The sequence below is a fragment of the Ciconia boyciana genome, chromosome 1 (assembly GCF_034638445.1).
Source record: "Ciconia boyciana chromosome 1, ASM3463844v1, whole genome shotgun sequence".
In the NCBI taxonomy this organism is placed as follows: Eukaryota; Metazoa; Chordata; class Aves; order Ciconiiformes; family Ciconiidae; genus Ciconia; species Ciconia boyciana.
Genome location: NC_132934.1, coordinates 70,223,017 through 70,246,370, shown reverse-complemented (window position 1 = coordinate 70,246,370; position 23,354 = coordinate 70,223,017). Strand labels below are relative to the sequence as shown.

Sequence of the window (23,354 nt, the reverse complement as noted above, 5' to 3'; positions counted from 1 at the left end):
CCCTCAATTTGCAAATATTTCATAGGTAACTACAGACAAATTATTAAAAAAAAGCTTTAAGACTAACAGTTTCCTTTCTGAATCTTGCATTTACAGAACAAAGCAGACTCTTCCACATTGTAGCTTCATATGTACCCAATACATTTCCAGTTATAGCCCAGTTATCCCAGATGGGATATTCAGGATGAGATGTTATTGCTAAAATAAGCACATTTTCCAACAAAGGGGTTTATGAAACAGCATCTTGGCACTAAGGTGCCTCTCCTTTCATGGACCACAGATGCAGTCAAAGTGGAAGTAATAGATATACCTTAAACACACTAAGATTAATTTTATAAATGATATATAATATAACCAGCATATGCTATATGCTTTAGTGCCAAACTGATAAAATAATTTCAGTCATAACTTTGATGCCATCTTTTCTTTTCAGGAATTTCTCACTTCATGACAGGTAAGTTCAGTACGTGACAGAGTATTCATTCTTAAATGCTTGTTCAAAAACAAAAAAGATTCTGAAGACTGTCTTTTTTTTTTTAATACGCCTTTCATCAGAATAAGTTCTGAATTACAGGAACTAGTAGTGACTGAAACGTCATTAAGAAGTGACAAGCGACCAAAACAATCTTGACAAATAACATTGTTTAAGTGCTTGCCACCACAAAATAAAGAAAGTTTTACTACCTAGGTTTATGTGAAACACAAGCTATCAAACTTCTTTTATTCTGCTTCCTATTTATTTATTTAACCTCCTATATGCATAAACCTGTTCTGGAAGAAACATCTGACTCTATCTGACTCCATGCAGTCCTTGACTTCTTAAAAATAAACAAATAAATAGATGCAGCATAGGCCAGGTTAAGCCTCACATCTCTACACTACCACTGACTGACAACAGCAGAAGCATTAACATAATAGGGCAAAACTATTTAGCACATGAGATTGCTCAAGTCAGTGCTCAGAGTTTATGCCAGTAAACGCTACCTCACCCCTACTTACTTCCACTTGCCTCCCAAAAAAAGCAAGCATGGGCTCAAATTCTCAAGGTGGCTCAACAAAGATAATATATATCCATTCCTCCTAACCTCAAGACAGCTACTAAAACCACTTGTTTGCTTCATAAACACCAATCGGCCCTGGCATAGCTCAAATTAAAACAGTAATCTAAACACAGCTTTGTTTCCATCAGCATCTCTTCCCATTATTTTAAATGAATAAAATAAGATGCATGACACTAAACATCAGGCTAATATTCTGCATCCATGCACTAACAGCTGAAGAACTAATTGCAAATACAGTTGCATATGTAAATAGGTACAGATGAATATGCAAATACTACCTTGAGTTGAAGGAGGAGGATGCTCCCGTGGCTTCTCTTGTGATAGAAGTCCCAGGTAGCTGAGAACTACGTATTTTGTTTCATAGTGAAATCCTACAGGCACAGCAGTAGAGGACGCCATCGGGTTGGCTTGCAATGCGGCAGTGCTCTTATGGGGCACGTAGGGTTTTCTCTGGGTAACTGAGGAAGACTGTAAGGAAAGAATAGAGTGTTTTGTTTGTTTGTTTTTTTATAAGGCTGCAACAGGTCATGAACTCATACATAACAAGGAATTATGTAACAATTGTGAAGTAATATCCAGGTTTTTGCCCTGATATCCTATGCGTTCTGATTTTAATAAGAACCGTGCAGAGTAAAACCAACTGCGCCCCAGTCCAGCGCCCTGTCTGCCTGCTGCCAGCAGCAGCATTTCTCACTCCTGCTTGGCATACGTACTCTCACATTAAAGCAGAATGAACAGTTCCTCACCATGTGTCTGCTTCCTAATGCCTCCCAACTCAACCACACACAAAAATACACATGCAAAGAGGTTTTGAGGGATTCTGAAGACTTAGTTAACTACAATTTGAGGTAAAAAAAGACGGGTTCTGAGGAGTCTTTCTTCCCCTAAGCCTCTGATGAGTATTTTCCCAATTCTCTGCTTTCTCAGATTCTCTATTATGATGCTTAAACATTTTAATGCAGAAAAAGTGACCACAATTGCCTCAAATTCATTTTACTGTTCCAACAGCAATAGAACACATATGGTCAACAGAGGAAATTCCACATTCATTGTAGGGATTGGAAGAACAGATGGTTGTGTGTCCTGGATTCCTCACCCAGACATTAATACTTATAAAACAGAAATCCACACCTAACAGCAACATCTGGCCAAAGAACTTCCCTGTTTTACTTTGTTTTGTCAAACATCCAAATAAGAAGTTTTTCCAACATTTAAAAACTAAAGTAGAGAGAAATTAAAAATGGCCATGAAGGACAAGGGGAAAAAAAATATTTCAGAAGGCAACATAGAAGTGGGGAAAAAGCCATACAACAGATTGAAAGGAAGCTTCAGATTAATCAACATCATTCAGCTTTTTATATTAGGAACAGTCTGGATAACTACTTCCAACGCACAAACTACTTGATGAATCAAATAACAATATTTAGGGCTTTAAGATAAAGTCTCAAAATTAAGCTCTCCATCACTTCAAAGAGTCATTCCCAAACAAGCAGTAGTCCACTCTTGGCCATCAGAACAGATGTCTAACTGAAAGGCATGCAGAAAAGTTCATGCTACAGAACAGCTACTTAACAGATACCAAAGGAGCCAGACAATTTACTAGTGTGAGAGCACAGTTACATTTAGAAGATATATTTAAACTAAGTTTAAAGCTTAAAGGAGTTTTAATGAGAAAAATGCTATCTACACGCAACAGGAGTTGAAGCATCTCAAGAGGGTTCCTGATGACATTGGAAACTCCTTGAGACTGAGAGTGGGAACCAGGTTCCCAAACCAAAGCACAATCTGCAAATGAAGCCTCAAGAATAAGAATAATAATAATAAACAGAGCAAAAGAAAAGCATCAATCTGTCTAGCTATGCAAGATGTCTGGGCTAACTTCTAACCCCCCTCCTCTCTGGAAAGGAATTCAGATTAATAGCAGTACAACTGGTTACTGAGGATAAACAGAACTACAACTGTGCTGTGGCATGGTTACCGTGTGAGTAGGTAGCTTGGCAAAGAAAAAATTATCCATCAAACTAAAAGCTGCAAAAGGAAAAGAGTTGGTGTAAAATTGGCTAAGCATTTTTTCGTTAATCTTTAGCAACTCTCGTTTCTGAAACTCATTCAGTACTGAAAACAGGAGAGGACTCTTTCATGAAGACTATGCTCTGGAAGCTCTGCCTCTTGCCATGTATTGCAAAATGCCTGAAATCCTTTACCAGAAAGATTCGGTTGAGTCTTTGCTATGGCTTGAACCGAAGTAGAGATTTACATAGGAAGGAACCAATGTCAAAACTTTGAGACAACACTCATCCCTCTTCCCTTGGAGCACTAAAATCCTACATTTATGTTGCCTCTTCCACCCCAGAGTGCTCTACAGGCAACATATCATGCTTCAGAAATGTAAGAAATTATAGCAGAGGATAAGCACAGCATTTGCACAACGCAGTTACCCTTCATCCACTTCCATAAACTGAGATGTTCATAAAGCAGGGAGATTCAGAAAAAATAACTGCTTAGAAGACTTTAGGATCCTTTAACAATAGATCTGCTCTTCAGACCAGATCTCCAGATGCCATCACCACATCACACGTTCACATCACCAGGTGTGAAAGATGCCATTCACCAAAAAGCAAAAGCTCCCCAGCAAGTTTCAGTTCTGGTTTGTTCAGTAGAGATCCACAGTCCTGAAACCAACCCGCTTCTCGCAACGCCTACACAGTGAATGGGAGCCCTTCCAGACAACCTGATCTGTCCTGAAAGAATCAGTCTGATGGATGGTCCAGAGACATCCAGACACTCTGCTGTGGATCAAAGAACAAGTCTGAATATATAACAAAGATTACTCTTCAAAATATAATTCCAAATCAACGCAGAAAATGAAAGAAAAAAAAATGTCGATCAAAACAAGCATGAGACTCCATACCAGCACAAAGATCCACGTGCAACAGTGAAGCCTAATTCACAAAAATTTCAGCATGCTTAGCTCAGCACCTCTGGAGGGAGGAGGGAAAAAAAAAAGGGGGAGAGAATCAGACCACAGCTTATTTAAATAGTGGTTAATGTTTTCCTGGGAAAAGAATTAAAAAGAAAAAAAGCTTTGGATGAAAAACAGTAATCACTTTGGTTGATATATTCTGAGAGGTAGTTTTATGCTGAAATGAAAAGAGAGAGATAAGAACTTGAATGGAAGAAATATCTTCAGCTTCACATAAAAGAATGTCAGACTGGAAATGCACTTCAGAATCACTGGCCCTCCTTTGAGAGAAGCCCACAGCAACTGAATTACTCATTTTGAATTGTGAATGACTGTTTTTGTTTACAAAAGGAAATAGAGAAATATTGACTCAGATACCATAAATATCTCAGAAAAGGCCATTTTTCAGGAATGAGTGGGATTAAAAAAGGACATGCAAGCTTGAGAGACCAGACCAGAGGAAGGAGAGCTTTCCACTACAGGAGCAAAATGAAAGAGAGTCCAGAAACTGTTTAAGAAAATAAGACAAAGGCTTGTATGGGAGATGTAATGGAGCAAAGGAAATAAGGCATTATACAGACTGTGTAAGCCTCAAAGCAAGGGCAAGAGGGTTACTTCTGGTGTAACAGATTCACTGCAAGAATACTTCCTCTTAAAAAGCTAAAGAGATCAAAATTATTATCAATTAATCCCTACAAAAAATTTCACTCTTCTCAATTCCTGCACCCTTGGGAGAATAAAAGGCTACACCTGTTGAAGCTTACTTAGCTTGCTACTCCTCCGACCCTGCTGTCACTTGTTTCAACGTGGGCTGAGCTGCTCAACTGACCTGAGAACAGGAGTTCCAGTCAGACTGACATTTCCTCATGCAGTCTGTCACATCCTAATCCACAGAAGAGTTATACGTTAGATAACGGGCAACACAAGCCTACCAATGAACACAGTGAATATAATCCCCTAGCAATGAGGCTCTGCTACGTTTTAGTCCTTACCTGCAAAATCCTAGCGTGCATCAAGCTACGTTTACTGTGCATCAGTCAAAAGACAAAATGCAACAGCATTATGATACTGCCTGTAAGAACAGTGCCCCAGCTGCCACCAGGATCTACTGCGCATCTATTCGACTGTTGCAGGTCAGAGACTTGCCTTTTGCATTTAAAGCTGTAGCCTTATAAAGTATTTTGCTGCATATTTATCAACAAAACAGTAGGTGACCAATATCGCTACCGATTTCTAATGCACTAAAAACACAGGTACAGAAACAACAGTGCAGTCACAGATTGCCTTCCTTTTACAAATAACACTGCCACCATGACCGTAGTTAAGTCCCACTTGAAAACAGAGTCAATTTAGGGCTGGATGCAGTTCCCAGCTACAGCCCAGGTTACCAGGCCTCACTTAACAGCTACAAACTTAATCATCCTAGACCACCATGCTAGCAGAATACTTCCTGCTGCTGGAGAATTATTTCAAAGCACGTGTGGTCTCAGTCAGTAAGTGTTCACCCAAGTACGGACAGGGAGATTTAGCGAGGCAACAAAATGGTAGCACTGGAGTTCAAATCATTGTTAGGGCAGTGTGCCACTGATATGTTCACAGGTTTGGGTCATCCTCCTGATATCAATCTCTGCAACAAGTAACCACTCTCAGTTCACTCTGCCTTACATTTATATGGTGCTCTTTATCCAAATGCACCGAATTTCAAGGAGTTGCAGTCTACAAAACCACACCCTGTATCAACAAGATGGAAAATATTCAAGTGCTCTGCAACTGTACCAGAAGGCTTGTGTGGGGATTTTGGATGAGACTTGCATGTGTGGACTAGTTTAACCTTGCAGCAGTTCGTCTCTGAAAACACTTCACATAACAGGTAGGACGTTCCAAAGCGCCCGATCGCGATCAAGTTGGAAGATAAATTCTTCAGAGTACTTTTCCAGGAATATATGATGGTATGACTAGGAGATTGTTTTTAATAAACTGAGAGCTACTGAGTTCAAACATGTCAGTTCTACTGGAAATTAATCAATATTGCATCCATTACTGATCCACTAGTGGCACTTAACAGATAGAAATACTGGAAAATATGACAGCCGTTTATCTGGGCAGTGGTTCTAGTTGACCTTAGAGGGAAATGTAATTAAGTGAGCATTCTAGGCAAATGGTTTAATTTTTCTTTTAGGAAGGAAAACAAAAGCCACATGAGTTAGCTACCATAAAGGTTTTCAGTCCTTTCCAGCTTTAAGCTGTCTTATCACAACATTAAGTCATTACAAACCCAGCTTTCGCTAACAAGTTTTCATTCACTTTCTCTTTTAATTTGCCGAGCGCTATTTGGATTTGAGAGTGAACAAGAGGACAGGCAGGTAAGGCAGCACCCCTGGGCTCACTCTAAGTTTCAACAGCGCCAGAGGAACTCAGAGCCGGAGCGGACGAGCAGCCTGCGAGAGCGCAGCGTAAGCTACTCAGTTACTACGGCGATGAATGAGATATTTATATCTGGGCAGAAACGGCAAGGAGCAAAAAGCCGGGATGAGTCAGCCGGCGGGGTCCGCGCGGGAGCCACAGCCTACGCGCTACAGCGGCAGGTGCGGGCAGGCAGGCCGCAGCCCCTGCAGCGGAGGAGCCGCCGGCTCTCCTTGCCGCCGCCCTTCAGGAGCTGCCGGCGGGCGGAGGGGGCACAGCCCCTTCTCACAAACCGCGGGACCCGGCCACCCGCTCCAGGGCGGCGCCCGCCCCACAGCCCGCCGCCGGCCCTCGGGACTGCCCCGGGCGCGGCGGGACGGAGGGACGCGTCCTTCAGCCGCAGTCGCGGCGGGGGCGGCGGCGGCGGGGGGGGGCAACGGCCGCCGAGGGGCGTGGCCCCGCTGCGCTCCGCCCCCGCGGGGAAGTTCTGCGGCCACCGACCCCGCGGAGAGCGGCCGCCTCCCCCCTCCCCTCACAGACAACGCGGGCGGGGGGGAAGAGGCGCGCGCGCGGCCGCCGAGCTGCCCAACGGCCGCGCCGTCCTCGTGCCCGCTCCCCCCCACACCCCCCCCGCTCCCGGCCGGCGGGGGCGCGAGCGGAAAATAAGTAAATAAATAAATAACTAGCCCGCCCGCCCGCTCCCACCCCTTCCTCACCTGCGAGCGCCGCGGGGCGCGGAGGGAGGAGGATGAGGGGGGGGCGGGCAGGCCGGGCGAGGAGCGGCGCCGCTCCGGGTCGGTCCGCCGGGGGTGGTGGGCGCGCGCGCGCGCGCGCGCGAGGCGGTGCGAGCTCTGCCCTAATTTGCCGCCGCCGCCGCCATGATGGAGGGGCGGGGAGGAGGAGACGGCGGAGGGGGCGTCACGTCACGGCGGTTTGTGTCGCGCGTCACAGGCCCGCGCCGCGGGGCAGGGCCCAGCAGGACGCCTCTCCCGCCACGTGACTTCGCGAGGGGGCGGGAAAAGGCGGGGAGGCGCGACCGGCGCTTCCGGCTCGGCAGCGGCCGCGGGCGGCCCCGCCCCGCCCGGCGCCGGAGGGCGAGAAGGGGAGGGGAGAAGCCCCTTTCCGAGGCGGGTACCGGCGTGCGCGGGTTTCCCGCGGCCAAAGGCACGCGTACCAAAGGAAAAGGCAAGCGAAGGATTCGCGCGTATTAACCCCTTCGCCTTTTCCTCACAGATTGTGAGGAAGATAACGGATGGCAGTTAGTTACCGCGGCCCTAATCCAGTTCACACGACTATAGGTGTGGGCTGGCTGGGTCAGAGTCTCAAAGAGAAAGCCGCCCCTAAGGCTGAATACAGTTCCGACTGTTTCGATATTACTTAGATTCTGACTGAAATAAATGCTCCCAAGCTCCAAAACACAAGTTTTCTCCCTGCTCTGTAACAATTGTAATATGAGAAAAAAAAAAAAGACATACAAATTTTTACAATAAGCTTTTTCACACTGAAAAAAGGGTACAGGAAAAATTAAGGAAATAGAAATGAGCCAGGAAGAAGCACGGATATGACAAATACCACATTTGGCACTGATTTGTAAGGGACAGTTCTATTTTTTCCACTGAATGTACCTACAGAATGGAAACAGAAGCTTCCTGCCAGCTAGAATAAACACTGTTAGAGGTTATGAAGATTGCTTTAACTTTGGCACGAAGAAAACAATGGAAGCAGTAACGGAACTCCTGAAGAATCAGCATATCATTTGAAAATGGTCCTGCACATTTTGAGGTCACAAAATGACAGAAGATAATAATAATAATGCTGCTTTGAATCCCCACCACGTATTCCTACAATGAAATGCTGGTGCCATAATTGCTAATCATAAAAGTACAACCAGCCTGAGGGGCCCATCACAAGGCTTCCCATCAGCTGCTTCCACCCGACAGCCTGACCTCCAGCCTCCCTTCCCCTCGGCCAGCTGCTTCCCGCCTCCTGCTTTTCTCTTCCTGGTCCTTAACGCTACCCCGCATCTCAGGTGCGGGTAAAGAAGCCAGTTTCCTCTCCTTGCCAGTCCAAACCTGGAAAAACTGTGAGATGTTATAAATAGCATTTCACGGATTTATACAATTGACAGCTGAAAGTGACCTTGAGATATCAAAGCTTCCTATGATGGGAAGCCCAAAGCATTGCCAAAAGAAATCTACTTTAGGGCCTTATAAGCAATTTTCTCTCCGTGTTTAATTTCTCTCTGCTACGAGTTAAACACATTACAGTGTTTCTTGCAAGTAGCTCTGCTCTTTTTGAGACTGAACACGGTATTCCCACCAACGCTGTAAAAGCACTGCACGCAAGGGAAAGATTACTTCACCTCCTGCACGCAGCGCCCCTGAACTCCTAGGCTGAACTCTGACGTCCAAGCCTGTCCCCCCCAAGACTTGCCACCTGCGCGGCGGCAGGCTGGAAGAGCCGGGCGGACCCGGCTGCCTCACTTCGGCTCGGCTTCAGGGGCAGCTACCGCCTCTGCCACCGGAGGGAGGCGCGAAGGAAGCCCCTCACGCCGGCCGGCCACGCCGGGGCTCTCCCCTGGTAGGGAAGGCGACGCGGCCCCCTCCTCCAGTCACGACAGGCGCTAAACGCAACAGCCGTCCCCGACCACAAGATGGCAGTCTGTCGCGCGCAAGGACCCGCCCCCGTGACGCTAGCCAGAGCTCAGGTTTCTATTGGCCCGGAGGAGCAGGTGGGCGTGGCGGCGTGACACAGCGGCAGCAGCACCGGCTGTGACCCGAACCGGATTTGATTCCACTCGCGGTCGCCAACGGCCCCAACCGTTTTCCCTCGAGCCTCGCCGCCAACGCCGCCGCTATGGCGCTCAGCGATGCCGACGTCCAGAAGCAGGTAGGGCCGCGGGCGCCAGCCCGAACGCGAGCCTGTGGCCCCGCAGCGGGCAGCGCGGCGGCTCTGGGGCCGCTGCCAGGTCTGTCTGTCTCCTCCACACTGCGCTCGGCCCGGCCCGGGCCGGGGGGTTGCTGACAGGACGGACCCAGCGTGAGGAGAGAGGCACCGAGGGCTGGGCCAGGGCGGCGGAGGCAGCTTCCTTGCCCTGAAAGCCGTGCTAGGCGTGGGGTTCAGGTGTGCCTGAGCTGAAGGGCCATCCGGCTGGTAAAAGGCCACCCGGAGCGGGAGGGATAGTGACAGCTCTGAACCCGGCAACAGCAGAAGCGGCTGCAGCCAGCTGCGGCTGGTTCACGTTTTAGTTGTGGAATAGGGTCTCCTGCTCTGCGGGTGGAACAGTGGTGCTCTCCTGTGAAAGCAAGCGTTGGTGAAGGGGAAAGATCTCGGAGAATCTTAGTGAGAAAGAGAAGTCTCTGAAGAAAGTTATTTTTTCCCCTGGGAGGATTGATTGTCCACCCATTGGGGAACTTTGTTGAAGCATTTTTATTACTTATTATGCCAGATTATAATGAAAGAGATCATGAGTAGTCTTTATGCTATCTACAGTGTTTAATTGCACTTGAAGGCAGATAAATACATTGCCTTAGATTAAGTACTGTCTCTTTAGATGTTGCTCTCTAAGGACTTTCCATCTCTTTTTTTCTTATAGCTATACTACATCTAATTAGCGGTAACTTAGCATTTGGGTATGCTATTCAGCATTCTCGAATGCCTTTTTCACTTTTATATCCTAAGCAGAGTAGTGCAACTTGGGTTTCTCTTGCAATGGAAACTTACAACCCTGAAGTCTGACTGCGGACACTTCCTCCTGAGGCAGGACACTTTGTCCTTATTGACAGTAAACACTGCCCTTCCTAAAAAAGCTGCTTTCAGCTGGGTTGAAAATGGCGTGCTGTGTTAAAGACTGCACGGATCCAGTCAGCACTGGTCCGTGGGGTTTCCTACAGGTGATGAGCAGATCAGCCAAGTTCCCTTTGTCCTTTGCATCATAAGTGCTTTGTGTCTCACTTTCTCATTCAGTAAACATAGTCTCTTGGCAAGGAAGTATCACATTGAAAGTAATATTAGTAGGTTGTCTTTCTGCAAAAAGGGAATTGTAACATTACATTCTCTTGCCTTTTATCTGAGAAGCTTGTTTGTTTTTTCTTGCCTCTTCCATGAAGATAATAAAAATAAAGCTGACATTGGGGTGGTCTTGCTCAGCCACTATGGACCTGAACTTCAAAGGTTAGTTCAGGATCTGTTGATATACTAAACATGTAATGCTAATAGCATTTCATATCTGCAACTTTCCTGTCATTGTTTTACACTCCTGAGCCTAGGGTGATCCTATTAACTGGAAAAGAGAGTGCTGCTGGTGGCATGACAGTTCTGCATGTGTATAAATCCAGTGTGAACTTGCCAACAGGTCCTCTGAACTCGTAACCACTTGCCATGGCACTTTCAATAATTTTCACTTTGAAAATAATCTCTAATTAAGAATTTTTCCCATTGATATACTTGCTTGCTTTATTCGGTCAAAGGTGTTTAATAGATTGTTCCGTCTAATCTGGCTAGTCACTTCTAGCTAAAGCTAGTCTAACATCTAGAACTTCCCATGGAAAGGATAATCACGCTACTACTGATGGGGGAAAAAACCCTCTCTTCCTTTCTATAGGAAATACTACTATGCTGAAGTTATTAACTTCATTTAAAATTAGTCTCTCATTTAAAAATACATATTTTTGTCAGTGTTATTAAAACTAATCCTTTTTATAGATGTGAAAGTCTCACTTAGGATCTCTTTTTCATTTCTATGAAAAGCAAAAAGGGATTTCAGTACAACAGACTTTGAAGGTAATAATGCTGGTCAGTCTTATCAGACTAGGGGAAATGAATGCCATATCAGCTTGCTTCCATCTTATTCTTCTTCGTTATGCAGAGAACATTTCATTAACACCTGGGACTGTTTAAAGTACTTTTCCAAAATTCAGAAACCAAACCAAACTGGAGGAAGTGACTCAGTAATGTAACTTTTGCTATACAAAAGTTCTTAGTCTCCTTCAATAATAGGCTATTCAGCAAAATTTTTCCTTATTTTATATGCCTCTCTTGTCCTTTCTGAAATGCAGGTAGGTCTAAAGCTTGGTTTAACCAGTCACCTAATCAGGCGAGCAGGGTAGGAAACTGACGCTGTAGGTGGACATGTACTTGGAAGTGTTGCAAACTGCAATTAAAAGAAAAATTGCTGATTTGATTTTGAGGATGTAGATATTATTGTTCACTTCTTCCAGTGCACATGCTTACAATCTTCCACTTGTCTGTTCACTTCTGGTTTTTCATCTATATGGGCATAATGCTGTTCTTCACATTGGCTCAGTTTTCACGTTGGCACCTTTCTTATCTCTTTAAAATATTTCATTTTAACATGAGGTTATATAAGTAGAATCTTTCGTGCAAGTTTATTCAGACCAGATTGTCTACAAAATGTATCCTGTCAGTAAGTGCAAGCAAAAAGTCAGTAGGTTTTTATGGTCTGCTCAAGTATATGGTCCACTCCATCTGCCCTTGGCAATGGCTATACCTGTTCAGAGTTACAGTTTGGTTGGGCATGAGTCCTTACGGTCTGCCGCAAACGTGAGCTTAAACTTAGGCCTGGCCACAGAAAGGCATGTGATAAATAAGCAGAACTCAATACAATTGCTTTCCTTGGCTTTAAGCTGTGGACCTGGGTTTTATAGTATTTTGAGGTGGTTTCAAAAAGGTTCTTCAAGTAGAATATATTAGTGCATACCAGGCTTTAAAGCAGCATGTGATATACTTGATGTGGTCTTGATCAACTAGTGCTGCTATCTGTCTCTTTCTGCAGCTCCTCCAAACTAATATGCAACTACTTTATAAAGTCCTTTTGACTTGAACCATATAGCAGCATTTTTTTAATGACCTTGTAAGTCTTTGCAGAATTTATTACATTTTTTCAAGAAAGATTTCTCAGGTGTGTAAAGGAACTTCCGGCTGTACAGATCTGACCAGAGTGGTCAGTAGCCCTCTGCTTTGCTTCACCAGTCATCTAGTGTGGAAGGCCCAGGTTCATTCAAATGCCACCTATGCCTGATGTAGAGCAGGGACTCTATGTTAATCTTCTATGTTTCGTGTAAATGTCATAACAGACAGACTACTTTAATTTTACTGTGTGAGGATTTTTCTTTTTTTTTTACTAATCCTGGGGGGGTGAAAGGTTGTTCTCACTAGTGAGGAATGAAAATACCCAGCCTCACATTTATACAAATTTACTTTTGGGTTGGGTTTTTTTTGGTATAGTTGCATATCTAAAGTACATTCTTCTAATGACAGCCAGTGAAACAGCATTATATAGAATTATTTGGAAAAAAAAAATTATTGTAATCTGTGTTAAGATGAACTGACTCTTTGACCTGTATGCTCAATTTAATTTCCTTGAAAAACAACATTATATGAATTAGTAAATGGATACGGAGGGGCCTACTGTACAAATGAGGAATATATACATACTTCCTCTCATCAAAGTCCTTTCCAGCAGAAAATATTTTCTTTTCTCTCTCTTGTCACAGATCAAGCATATGATGGCTTTCATTGAGCAGGAAGCCAATGAAAAGGCTGAAGAAATAGATGCAAAGGTAAAAATGGAAATTCATATCAGTACATGCAAAAGGAAAACTGCATCTGACATCCTGTTTTGATAGTTGCAGTCAGAGCAGTCCTAGAACACTTTTGTAAACTACAGCTTCCTTCACATTTAGTTATTACATAGCAAAAAATGATGCTACCAAATGAAGTTAATATTTGTTAGCTTTTGACAAATCAAAACAAGTAGGAGCTATTTTTTGGTCAAAGTTTTCTTAGTGGTTCTTAAGTGTATTCATATGCAAGTTCACTAATTTTTTTTTAAGCAATCAGGAGAGCTGACTGGTAATGTGAATAGACTGGATTAAGTGGAACACCTTCCCCCACCTATACATAACTTGACATCACTGAGGATTAAAGGAGTTCTCTATATAATTATGAATTCTGCTACGGTTTGTCATAACAAGCTATTACTGGAAGGTTTAATTTTAATTTTTGCTTGACTTCCATAGCGTGTCAGGAAGAGACCTGACAGTAGTAAATTAGTAGTAAATTAAAGCAATAATGCTAGTAATCTTGCACAAGCATTCATACATGTACCAAAATGATAAAAGTTGAAAGTTAAACTGGTTGAATTATGTTGGTGAAAGTTTGTTTGTAAGCAGGTTCATAACTGTACCTAAACCTGTGTAGCCATCTGCAGATTTAATTCTAGATGTGATTAATAGGTATCCTGGGGAACTGAAACATAAATTTATGTTTAACGTATGAATTTAATTACTTGCAGAGTTCTTCACTTAGGTTAACCCACAAGAGGCTGACTTTAATATTAACCTGGTGATAGAATATAGATGTTTACTAAAGAAGGATTAATGGTGTCTTACAACCCTAACAATCTGCATTATACCAATAGTGAAATATCTTGTTGGTATTGGACTCAGCATATCTGTTAGTAATAATATTTAATATCCCTTAAACATTTAGGTATACACAAATATTTATAATCAATACTAAAGCAGGTATTCCTGATGATCTGCAAACAGAAGTCAGAAGTTGAGATTGGATTCTCAGGTATAAATAGGAAAATTTGCCATGTGTTTTCACATGCTGTCTGGCTAGGCTTTATAAAAAAGTAACAGCTATACTGTCACTCTCCTTGTGTAAGAATTGCATAAAGTAATGAAGTTTGTGGACACTGAGGGCTGGGTAGCTTGTTCTAGGTAGAATCTCTTGTAGCCAGAAAAGAGACCGATTCTACAAAAACAAATCAGACCTGAAGCTTAGGTAAAATGAGTTTTGCTTAACAGTATATTATATATAAATTTGGTAATTTTGTGCCTGAGGAATAAATACTGCAAGGAAACATGTGTCAGTCAATTGATAAAATAAGCTGTATCTTAGTCAGCAAGGTTCTAGTTCAGCAGAACACATCCTGAACTCCCTTTGGCTTGAGTATTGTTTGAAATGTTTTGTTTATATGGAACCATAAATTGTAGCATCCTAGCTTATCTATGAATGTGCTCTGAAAGCATGGCTGTTTCATTTTGATTCTGTTTTTTTCAGCCCATGGAATCAATTTCCACTTCAGTTATTTAATTTTTACTGTAGGCAGAAGAAGAATTCAACATTGAGAAGGGTCGCCTTGTTCAGACACAGAGGCTGAAAATCATGGAGTATTATGAAAAGAAGGAGAAACAAATTGAACAGCAAAAGAAAATGTGAGTTGTTTAGGTTAGATGGCTGACTTCAGAGCCCAAAATCTCATTTTATTGTTGATTTTATACAAAACTGTTTTTCCCTGGCAAATAGGCAAATTGTAGCCAATATATTTAGTTCTAATTATGAGTTTCTAGTTTTTCCTGGGGAGAAATTATCAAAGGTGAGCTGCAATAGTATAACTGTTAGTAACTGTGGTGAAAGAATCTTTCATATTTCTTTATGTAGTTAACATCTAGAACTCTACCCTGGTCTGCTACTCTGGGACAAACGTTCATGTCAGGTTTAGTTTTAGTGGGTCTTTACTGAAGGACGGGGTTCTGCATTGTAGTCATTTGTGCAAGTTCAGAAACAGATTCAAACAGGTGAACAGGCTTTGTTATTAAATGTTGTAGTATTGTTATCTTTAAATGTAAAGTATACAGTTAAATGTTGCAGTTCTTCTGTCAAAGTCTGATGGATTGATTCAACTTTGTCATGCAACTTGCAGTCGGATGTCCAACCTGATGAATCAGGCAAGACTGAAGGTCCTCAAGGCAAGGGATGACCTTATTGCAGTGAGTATCTCTGTAGTAAAGACACAGAGGTTCTATTCCTACCATCTGTTAGGAAATGTTCTTAACCATTCTCTGAAGAAAAATATGATTTGTGATTGAGTGACGTTTGCTGCAACATACAAAAATGGTGTTCCCAGCTGCTCTGGAAAGTCATTAAGGATTTAGTCCAGCTTCAGTAGTCTGCTTTAGCTTATTTCCACAGTTTCTATTACCTGCTCTTTTAGGGAAATACACTTCTCTGCCAGGAACATTTCAGGCAGCAGTTTTATCTATTGTTTGGACAATAGCTTATTTTTTTAAAGAGCAGGAACTCTCTCTTGCACGGATGGGAGAACTTTGAAGTTCTGTTTGCCTGAAGCAACATCTGTGCATTAAATCTGGCATGGCTTAAGCAAGTAGGCTTAAAACACCACTAACCAGGTTTTTCTGTCTCCTTTAGTGGCCCCTAGTATATGAAAAAGTTTACTTCTTGTTCTAGTAGGTGACCAGTCTGTGTGCTGACGTATAGGGTGAGTGATCATTTATCAGAGCAGGCTATGTTTAGACTTAGTTCAGGCTTACTATGTTTATCTTACACCATGTGTAGTGTATGCACATTCTGCTCATTATACAGCTTGCAGGTTTTCTATTAGCTCTTACCCCGTCTCAGAAAGTGTTTGAGTGTTCATATTCTGCTAGATGGTGCTGTTGAGCTATTGGAAAAGCAGCAAGAACTGTAGAAGTCAAAAATAAAAAATTGGGTAATGTTGCTCAAGCTGATGCTACCATGAAAAAGGGAAGTTAGCAGAAGAAAATCACCAGTTTATTGGTTCTTTAAACCTAGTTTCAAACTTTAGATTGTATTCACAGAGAGGAGGAAGGTGGGTGGCTAAAGAGCTAACTCTATTGTGATAGTCTCTGCTGGGTAATCTCTTCCTCATTTATCAGCTGACTCAACCTCATGCTTCTGAGTAATGCATAACACTCTTCCTCATTTTAAAACATTTAAAGTCACATGCTCCTAGCTCTTTCTTCCCTTGTCATATCTTTGGCCTCTTTAGTGAACAAAAGAGATGAGTAGTTCCAGAAATGCTATGTTACTCTAGGGTGGACAGTATAACTAGGTTTGACCATGACGTTAAATTATGATAGTCTTATATCCTAGTACTGATTGTGTTAACATGCACTCTTCTTTTAAACACCATGAGGCAGGACAGTAAAGAAAGGTTTATACCAAATCATACAATTTTTTTATCCAAGGTAATTATGATGGTTCAGTTCTAGGAGCTGTGTTTCAATTGACTCAAATTTCTTAAAAAGTCAATCTCATCTGACACTGATTTGCTGAATAAAGATAATCAAAACCAGCTACTTCAAAATAAAAATAAGCTCTCACTTTTAAATTTTGACTTGCATTTACTTAAAATTTAAAAATACCTAACCTGAATATTGTTTGATAAAAAGGATAGATTAGATTTCTTTGCTCGATCACAAAGATGAAAAAATCAGTTATTTGGACAACTTTATTAGTTTACGATAGGCAATGATTTACAAAATATTTTAGTTTGTCTGTCTGAATTAATATTATAAATACTATCCTTTTACTACTGAGGTCTCCCTTTTTCATGAAGAAGGAATTATTGTCAGGTTATAACGGGTTCAGATCAGGGCAGGGAGAAGGGAACTGTTTGAAAGGGATATTGTGCCATGCACAGCGATGAAGGTCTAGCTTGGATGAACACCAGCTGGAGTGTACATTTTACGTGTTGGCAGGGTGTGATAGCTATAATGGGAGTACAGAAAGTTGGTAGGCATGAAATCAAATGCCAAACAGATGGGCTCTGCTGATCTGATTTCTTCTGAATGTAGGATTTGCTGAATGAGGCCAAGCAGAGACTTGCCAAGGTGGTGAAGGATACTGCCAGGTACCAGACACTGCTGGACGGACTAGTTCTACAGGTAAATATTTTAATTGTAACAAATAGATGATCACAGCCCCATCCTCCTAGGTGTCTTTCTTCAAACTTAACCCACTGGAGGTTACGGTTGTATTGGAGTCTAGATCAAATGTTGCTGGGTGATCCTTGAGTTTTAAATATCACTTCTGCTATATCTTTCAGTCTTGGATTCTGAACAGATAAGGCTGCAGCTTACTTTGAGGTGTAAAACCTGGTATACCAAGCAGCAGTTCTATTATAAGAATAATTGGAGAGGTGTGCACATGCATTGTAACATGCACGTTTAGGATGCACACTTTAAGCTTCTGTAGTAATTAGTTGGATCAAATGTACCTTTGGCAAAAGCTGTTTCTCCAAACCTATAAGTCAATAGTTATCTGCTTTTAAAATCTTTTCAGCATTTGAGACTTTTAAGTCCTGGCTTTGACAAATTTACTGTAGTATGGCATGCATCTGTGACAGACATACAAAGCAGAAATCAAAGCTTTGCTTACCAAGAATACCATCCTCAAGCCCCAGAAATTAACTGCTAAAAATCCAATAAGCATTGGCCAGGGACAGTCGTGTGGCCACTAGTGCCACCTCCTGGTACGAGTTGGTCCCTTTGTTACAAACTCTCACAGAAGCCAGCCACGAGTTCTCCTGTCTGCAGTTTGATGGCAGAGTTTTCTTAACAGTGTTTCCTACCAGCTTGTGCTTCCAGTTCAGTGCTGTTTCTTTGTCACACCTGGTATTGCTGTACATCAAACAAACCTGTCTCACTCTTGCAAGCTGGCCATGTCTGTCTTGGCTCATTATATTTGGTCCAGTGAGGGATTTGTACTCATCACTGCTCACAGTTGGACTAGATGATCATTGTAGGTCCCTTCCAACTGGAACTACACCTATTCTATTATCATGTATTACTACAGGAACTGCAAGGCAGGAGTTATTAGAACAGGCATCTGAAACTACTGCATGTTCTCTCCAAGAGCTGCATAGGAGAATGTCAGCTTGGCTGCATGCTCAGTGTACTTAGACAGCAATGATTCTTATGTATACATGTATATTGTCTGGGCAACTCAATCCTATGATACTTATGTTAAGTTGCACTTGAATTCCAAACTTGAAGCTGACAAAGAAACACATATTCCATAGTTGTAGGCTCTTTCCTAGATATTGGTGCTGTCCTCTCAGAATGTCTGCATGAGGTGAACTTGTGAGCAAAGAACTAAATAAAAGAGGCTAATATTGTCAGGTTTTGGTTTTTGAATTGACCAGCTCCTTTCCTTTCTTAGGGTTAAATAATTCTAAGACAATTAAAATGTTGACTTTCTGATACTGTAATGGTTATCTTGTGCAGGGATTCTACCAGCTGCTTGAGCCCAGAATAGTTGTTCGATGCAGGAAACAGGATCTCCCTATGGTTAAGGTAAGACAGCTAGAATAGTTTGACAGTATCCTGCTCATGAAGGCTGGGACCTGCCCAGATCCCATCTGTGTGACACGAAAACAAGCTTTGCTTGCAGCACTTCTGCTGCAGATACAATGCAAGAGAACAAGTATACTTTTCAAGTTGGGGATCATTTGCTTCTTGGATATTACTTAGGAAACTTTAGACATTGCTACAATATAAAGAATAATAATTGCTTTTGGCTCAAACACCATACTGAAATACATTTGCTTAATTAAAAAAAAAAAAAGAGGCCTCAATCCCTTCATTTTATTACTACAAATGATTGAGTGACCAAACTCAGGTGGTGCGCTAGCATTTGTCAATGCTAATTGGAGGTTTATCTTGTATCCTAGACTGCTGTACAGAAGAGCATTCCAATCTACAAAAATGCCACAAAAAGGGATGTGGATGTTCACATTGACCAAGACAACTTCCTGCCAGAGGAAATGTAAGGAAAATGGGAGTCTTTTATACAAAGCACTAACTTAATGCAACTTTTCAAGCCACAGCTCCTACTAGAACAGTCTCAGAAAATTATGTATGGAATATCCCCACAGTGTTTCTGCTGCTGTTCTAGTGGAATTTGGCACTTCTTTGTGTTAATCAAGCACAGACTCTGCAGTTTCCTCCAGACAAGCACTGTCTCAATCAAAAAGGTCAATAAAAGTTTTGTGCAACCTCCAGCCTGATTCACAGTACTGAAGTAGAGAATAACTGTAGGTAGAAACTTAACTAACTATTGGTCTTTTAAAGAGAGAAAATATGGATGTAGCTATGCTTTCTATCTCAAGGTGAAGCAAATTGAGTCATAAGGTGCTGCAGGATAATAACTTGATGGGGTTTGTGTCTGCTGTGTCTGCAAGGCTCTATTTCCATATAGTATGATAAAGAACATGGCACAAAGCTGTATATTCTGATAGTCAGTGATCTTTATGTATGGGCCAGTAAACAACACTTTTAGCACTCTTCCTCACTTCCCAAAATCTGAAAACTGTCTATTAATAATAAAATATGGAGCCTGAAGCTGTTTTGAAGTGACAAATTCCATAGCTCTGCTTGCATTTAGATCATGCTAATGAGGACCCTTGTATGTAGCTGTGGTCTCTGATAACTCCAAAGATGCTTTGCAGTGCTGCTTCACTGGATCCCTTTGTGCTGATTCCTGTTAAGACATGATCAAAAAAGTTTTGTTTTTTTTAAAATAAAAATCTTATCTGACTTGCCTATAAGTGCTGATTTGGGGTAATCTCTCTGCCACATTCTGATTTGAGATGTACCATGGATTTCACAGATTTTTTGGGTTTTTTTCCCTTTCTAGTGCTGGAGGTGTTGAAATCTATAACAGTGATGGTAAAATTAAGGTTTCCAATACCCTGGAAAGTCGGCTGGACCTTGTAGCCCAGCAGGTGAGTTTCTCTAACAGCCAAGGTGAACAAGACATAATTAACTAGTTACGCCTTGTAATTAAATCCTACTGTTTCCAATGTGTTAACTGTCACAATAGTGTGTGGGATCAGATTTCAACGTGGATGGCAAGTAAGAAGTTTTTTTTAATGGAAATAAGCAAATTACCTACTGTTTGTGCTTCTCTACAACAAACATGGCTTTTCCCAGAATGATGCCTTTTGAATTAAGCATGAGCATGAAACTCTAGAAATTATGATACTGAAAGACTTGTTGTGACTACACTGAAGTCAAGATGTGGAAATGCTGAGGCTGACTTGAATTACTGAAGCTAGCTTGAGTAGTAGAAACTTTGGCTGAGACCTGTTATACCCTAGTAGGAAAAACTAGCTCTGGCATCTCTTTCTTATGCTGCAGTATAGGCACTCCTTTAAGTCTATAGAGTAGCAGGCAATGTGTGATCAGGTAAAGGCTTCAGAAAACTCACATGAATTGACTTCTTAATGTTGAAGCCTAGCCTAGCTATCATACAGTGCCTGCAATGAGGAATGTACAGCAATTGTATTGCCCATTGCATATAACTGATGTACTCTTTCTCAACAGATGATGCCAGAAATCAGAGTGGCTCTCTTCGGTGCTAATGCCAACAGGAAGTTTTTGGACTAAAACTCTATGAGAGAAGGTGGGATCTGTTCCACTGCCATACTGAAGGGGGTGCAAAAGCATCTGCTAATTTAAAATCTTGAAATATAACATTACCTTGTCATCCAATATCTGTTTTCAATGGAATAATTTTGCATACCTGCTGTGCTTAGCCTCTCTACTTGTGGTTAGAATGTATTGCTTAAAGGATGTGAAGACATACATATTCATCCAGCAGTGACACTAGAAAACGGAGGCGTTTGGGCTCTTGGCTTTCCTTGCACTGTTGTGGCTCTATAAAGACAAGTGGTCCATTTAGGGTTACTCTCTTTGCTTTGGCCACATCTGTTCAAGTTGTCTAATCTGTGAAGTAAATTACTATGCTGCCGATAGGAAATCCCTTTTCAGTTAAGGTCTTCAGTGTTATAGAGGGCATGCATTCCTTCCCAGAGTTAGTAGTTTAATTCATGTTACTTGGTCAGGCATTTTTCTGTTCTGTATATATGATTTAAAAAAAAAAGCCTGAGCCTGTAAAACTGTATTTATTAAAATAAAAATATGTGTGTGTATGGAGTTCTTTGTAACTTCTCTGTGGGGGATTGGCAGCAACCTTTGAAAAGTGGGCTTGTGTGTATAAGGACTTACTAGTTGAGGGCTGTGTGTAATAACTGTTCTGTGAAGCTAGAATTTGAGTGCATGGAGTACTATCAAGCTATTTGCTTGAGTAACATTGGATTGTAGGCAAGCCTTTTGAATAGGACTCTGGGATGAGCTTCATTCTTCCTAAAAAATGGGTCAGTAGTTTTGTTCCCTCAATCTTCTTTCACGAGAGAGAACTAGAGTAACACAACTGCGCTACTTAGATATAACAAATGTAATCCATTTCCAGTTACAGGTTTGTTGCTTCTGTGCAGGAGATCCAAACCATACTCCTCTAGTAATTGTGTTTCAGGACTTGAGGAACAACAGCTGACTCTGTTGCAACTATTCTCTCTATTGTTAGTAACTATTAAATTAACTAACAGTAGCGTAACTATATTTATTACCTAATCTGTTAAGTTTTACTAACACTTACTTCTTTGCTTCTGCAGTGATGACTAGTATTGTCTCCACCTTCTATGGTGTAGGACAGAAAAATTTTTGAGGTGCCTTTCCACACTACAAGCCTCTGCCAGAATACCTGACTCTTCACCTAGTGCTCAATTCTGAAACTTGTTTCATGGAAATAAGAAACTGCTCAAATGAATTACTGCTTGAATATGTTTTGAAATAATCTGCTCTAAGTACTGCAGTGATTCAGGAATGGTAGGAATTTTACATTGTGCCACGAAGAATACTTGCCAAGCTGCAGCAACACTGCTTTATGCAGTGTTTTTAACCTGAGGCCCTTTCATCTCAAGCTGAGGTGCATGCCCTCATGTAAAGACTCTAAATGCTAGATAAGCCTTTCACTGCCTCACTTCTGCTAAGAAAATCCTGAATCCAAACTTATTTAATCTTTTGATTTCCTCTTGCAAAATAAGAATCTTTAGCAAAGTTGGTTTTTTTTGTTTTACTGCTCCTCGCTGTTACATTTAGGTACCAGTTCTTGTTTTCCACATAGATGGTTATGGTATTTATTCTTTTAGTGCTTTGCTTTTCGATACATGATTCTATGACCGGGCAATAAGTGTATCCGAACTAAAGTCCTACTCTTTCTAGATTTTGGATAACCATCACAGCTTTCATCTTTGCAACTGTCAGTGATCAAGCTTCCTGACTAAGCACTGGGCTCTGGTTTTGTGGCACACCTGTAGTAAAGGAAAAGCCTTTACACATGCATGCTTAACCATGGTGTTTCTTGGTTCAAATAGTACTTTTTAGAGCAGATTTGTTTTGGTCCTTTCTGATGGTTTCATCCAACTCCTCAATAGGGTATCTGCCAGTGCTTTGGAAATGCAGTTGAACATTTGAGTCCTTATTTTCTCTACAGCTAGGGCTAGGAACCAAAACTCTAAATGTTGAAATAGAGTGCAGCGTATGGAAATGAAATATTGAGGGGTGAGACAAGAGGAGGTTACTAGTCCTTGCTAGGTGATATGCACTATGAATATTTGCTCCAATGCTCAATAAAAATACTTCAGATTGTAAGATCATCTCTATAGAAGCGCATGGCCTAGATTTGGCCATCATCATTCAAAAGTGTACCTTTTATGTTGTCCTAGTGCTATTGTTACCCTTGGAAAACTGATACAGGCAATGGTGTAATGCATGTAGATAAAGTCACAGATAGAATAAGCTAAAGGTTGGGACACAGAAGAGACAGATGGCTCTGTTGTACATCACTCTGCAGTGATGGGCCATATTACAATATTATCTACAGGTAGGTTTTATTCAGTAAAAAAATTTGTATTAGAAGTTATCAAAACTTTCTCTGATACCAGTAACATAAACATGCTTGGCTGGGACAAAAAGGGATTCTTTGTACAGGGTCTGATGGTCTGCTTCTTTCATGAAGGTAGCAAGACCTTCACAAATCCAGATCTTGTATATTTTTGAAAAGCAAAATAGCAACTCTCTGACTGTGGAGCTCATAGTGGAATGTATTGGAGTTGCTATTTACTATTTCCTTTCCTCTGTTAGTTTTGTATCTTCTTTTGTATCTTCCTGTGCAGAAAAGAGGAAGAAATAACCACTGTAACAATTGCATACAAAAATTAGCGACCTCAA

The 23,354-nt window shown here is 41.6% G+C and overlaps 2 protein-coding genes across 3 annotated transcripts in view; one reads left to right on the top strand and one right to left on the bottom strand.

The window, feature by feature from the left end:
- Positions 1-7,387, bottom strand: part of BCL2L13 (BCL2 like 13) — a 43,285-nt gene extending 35,898 nt beyond the window's left edge. Inside the window, exons 1-2 of one of the 2 annotated variants that reach the window (XR_012044254.1) lie at positions 7,143-7,387; positions 1,340-1,529 (exon numbers count right to left, since the gene is read on the bottom strand). Coding sequence is in view for 1 of the 2 variants with exons in the window: in XM_072873928.1 (XP_072730029.1) it covers positions 1,340-1,460 (121 nt within the window). In the remaining variant the exon portion in view is untranslated. The remainder of the gene's footprint in view (positions 1-1,339; positions 1,530-7,142) is intronic. The other variant, XM_072873928.1, reaches the window with a different exon arrangement.
- A 1,769-nt stretch (positions 7,388-9,156) lies between these two features.
- On the top strand, positions 9,157-21,218 carry ATP6V1E1 (ATPase H+ transporting V1 subunit E1). Its single transcript, XM_072873944.1, has 9 exons — positions 9,157-9,315; positions 12,942-13,007; positions 14,563-14,672; positions 15,161-15,227; positions 17,076-17,165; positions 18,507-18,575; positions 18,953-19,047; positions 19,918-20,005; positions 20,607-21,218. The coding sequence occupies exons 1-9, from the start codon at positions 9,283-9,285 to the stop codon at positions 20,667-20,669; spliced, it is 681 nt and encodes a 226-aa protein (XP_072730045.1). The 5' UTR covers positions 9,157-9,282; the 3' UTR covers positions 20,670-21,218.
- The last annotated feature ends 2,136 nt before the right edge of the window (positions 21,219-23,354 follow it).

Coding starts and splice junctions, on each gene's coding strand:
- ATP6V1E1 (XM_072873944.1), top strand. CDS start 9,283: ATGGCGCTCAGCGATGCCGACGTCCAGAAGCAG. Junction 13,008..14,562: donor CTGAAGAAATAGATGCAAAG/GTAAAAATGGAA, acceptor TTTTTACTGTAG/GCAGAAGAAGAATTCAACAT. Junction 17,166..18,506: donor TGGACGGACTAGTTCTACAG/GTAAATATTTTA, acceptor TATCTTGTGCAG/GGATTCTACCAGCTGCTTGA.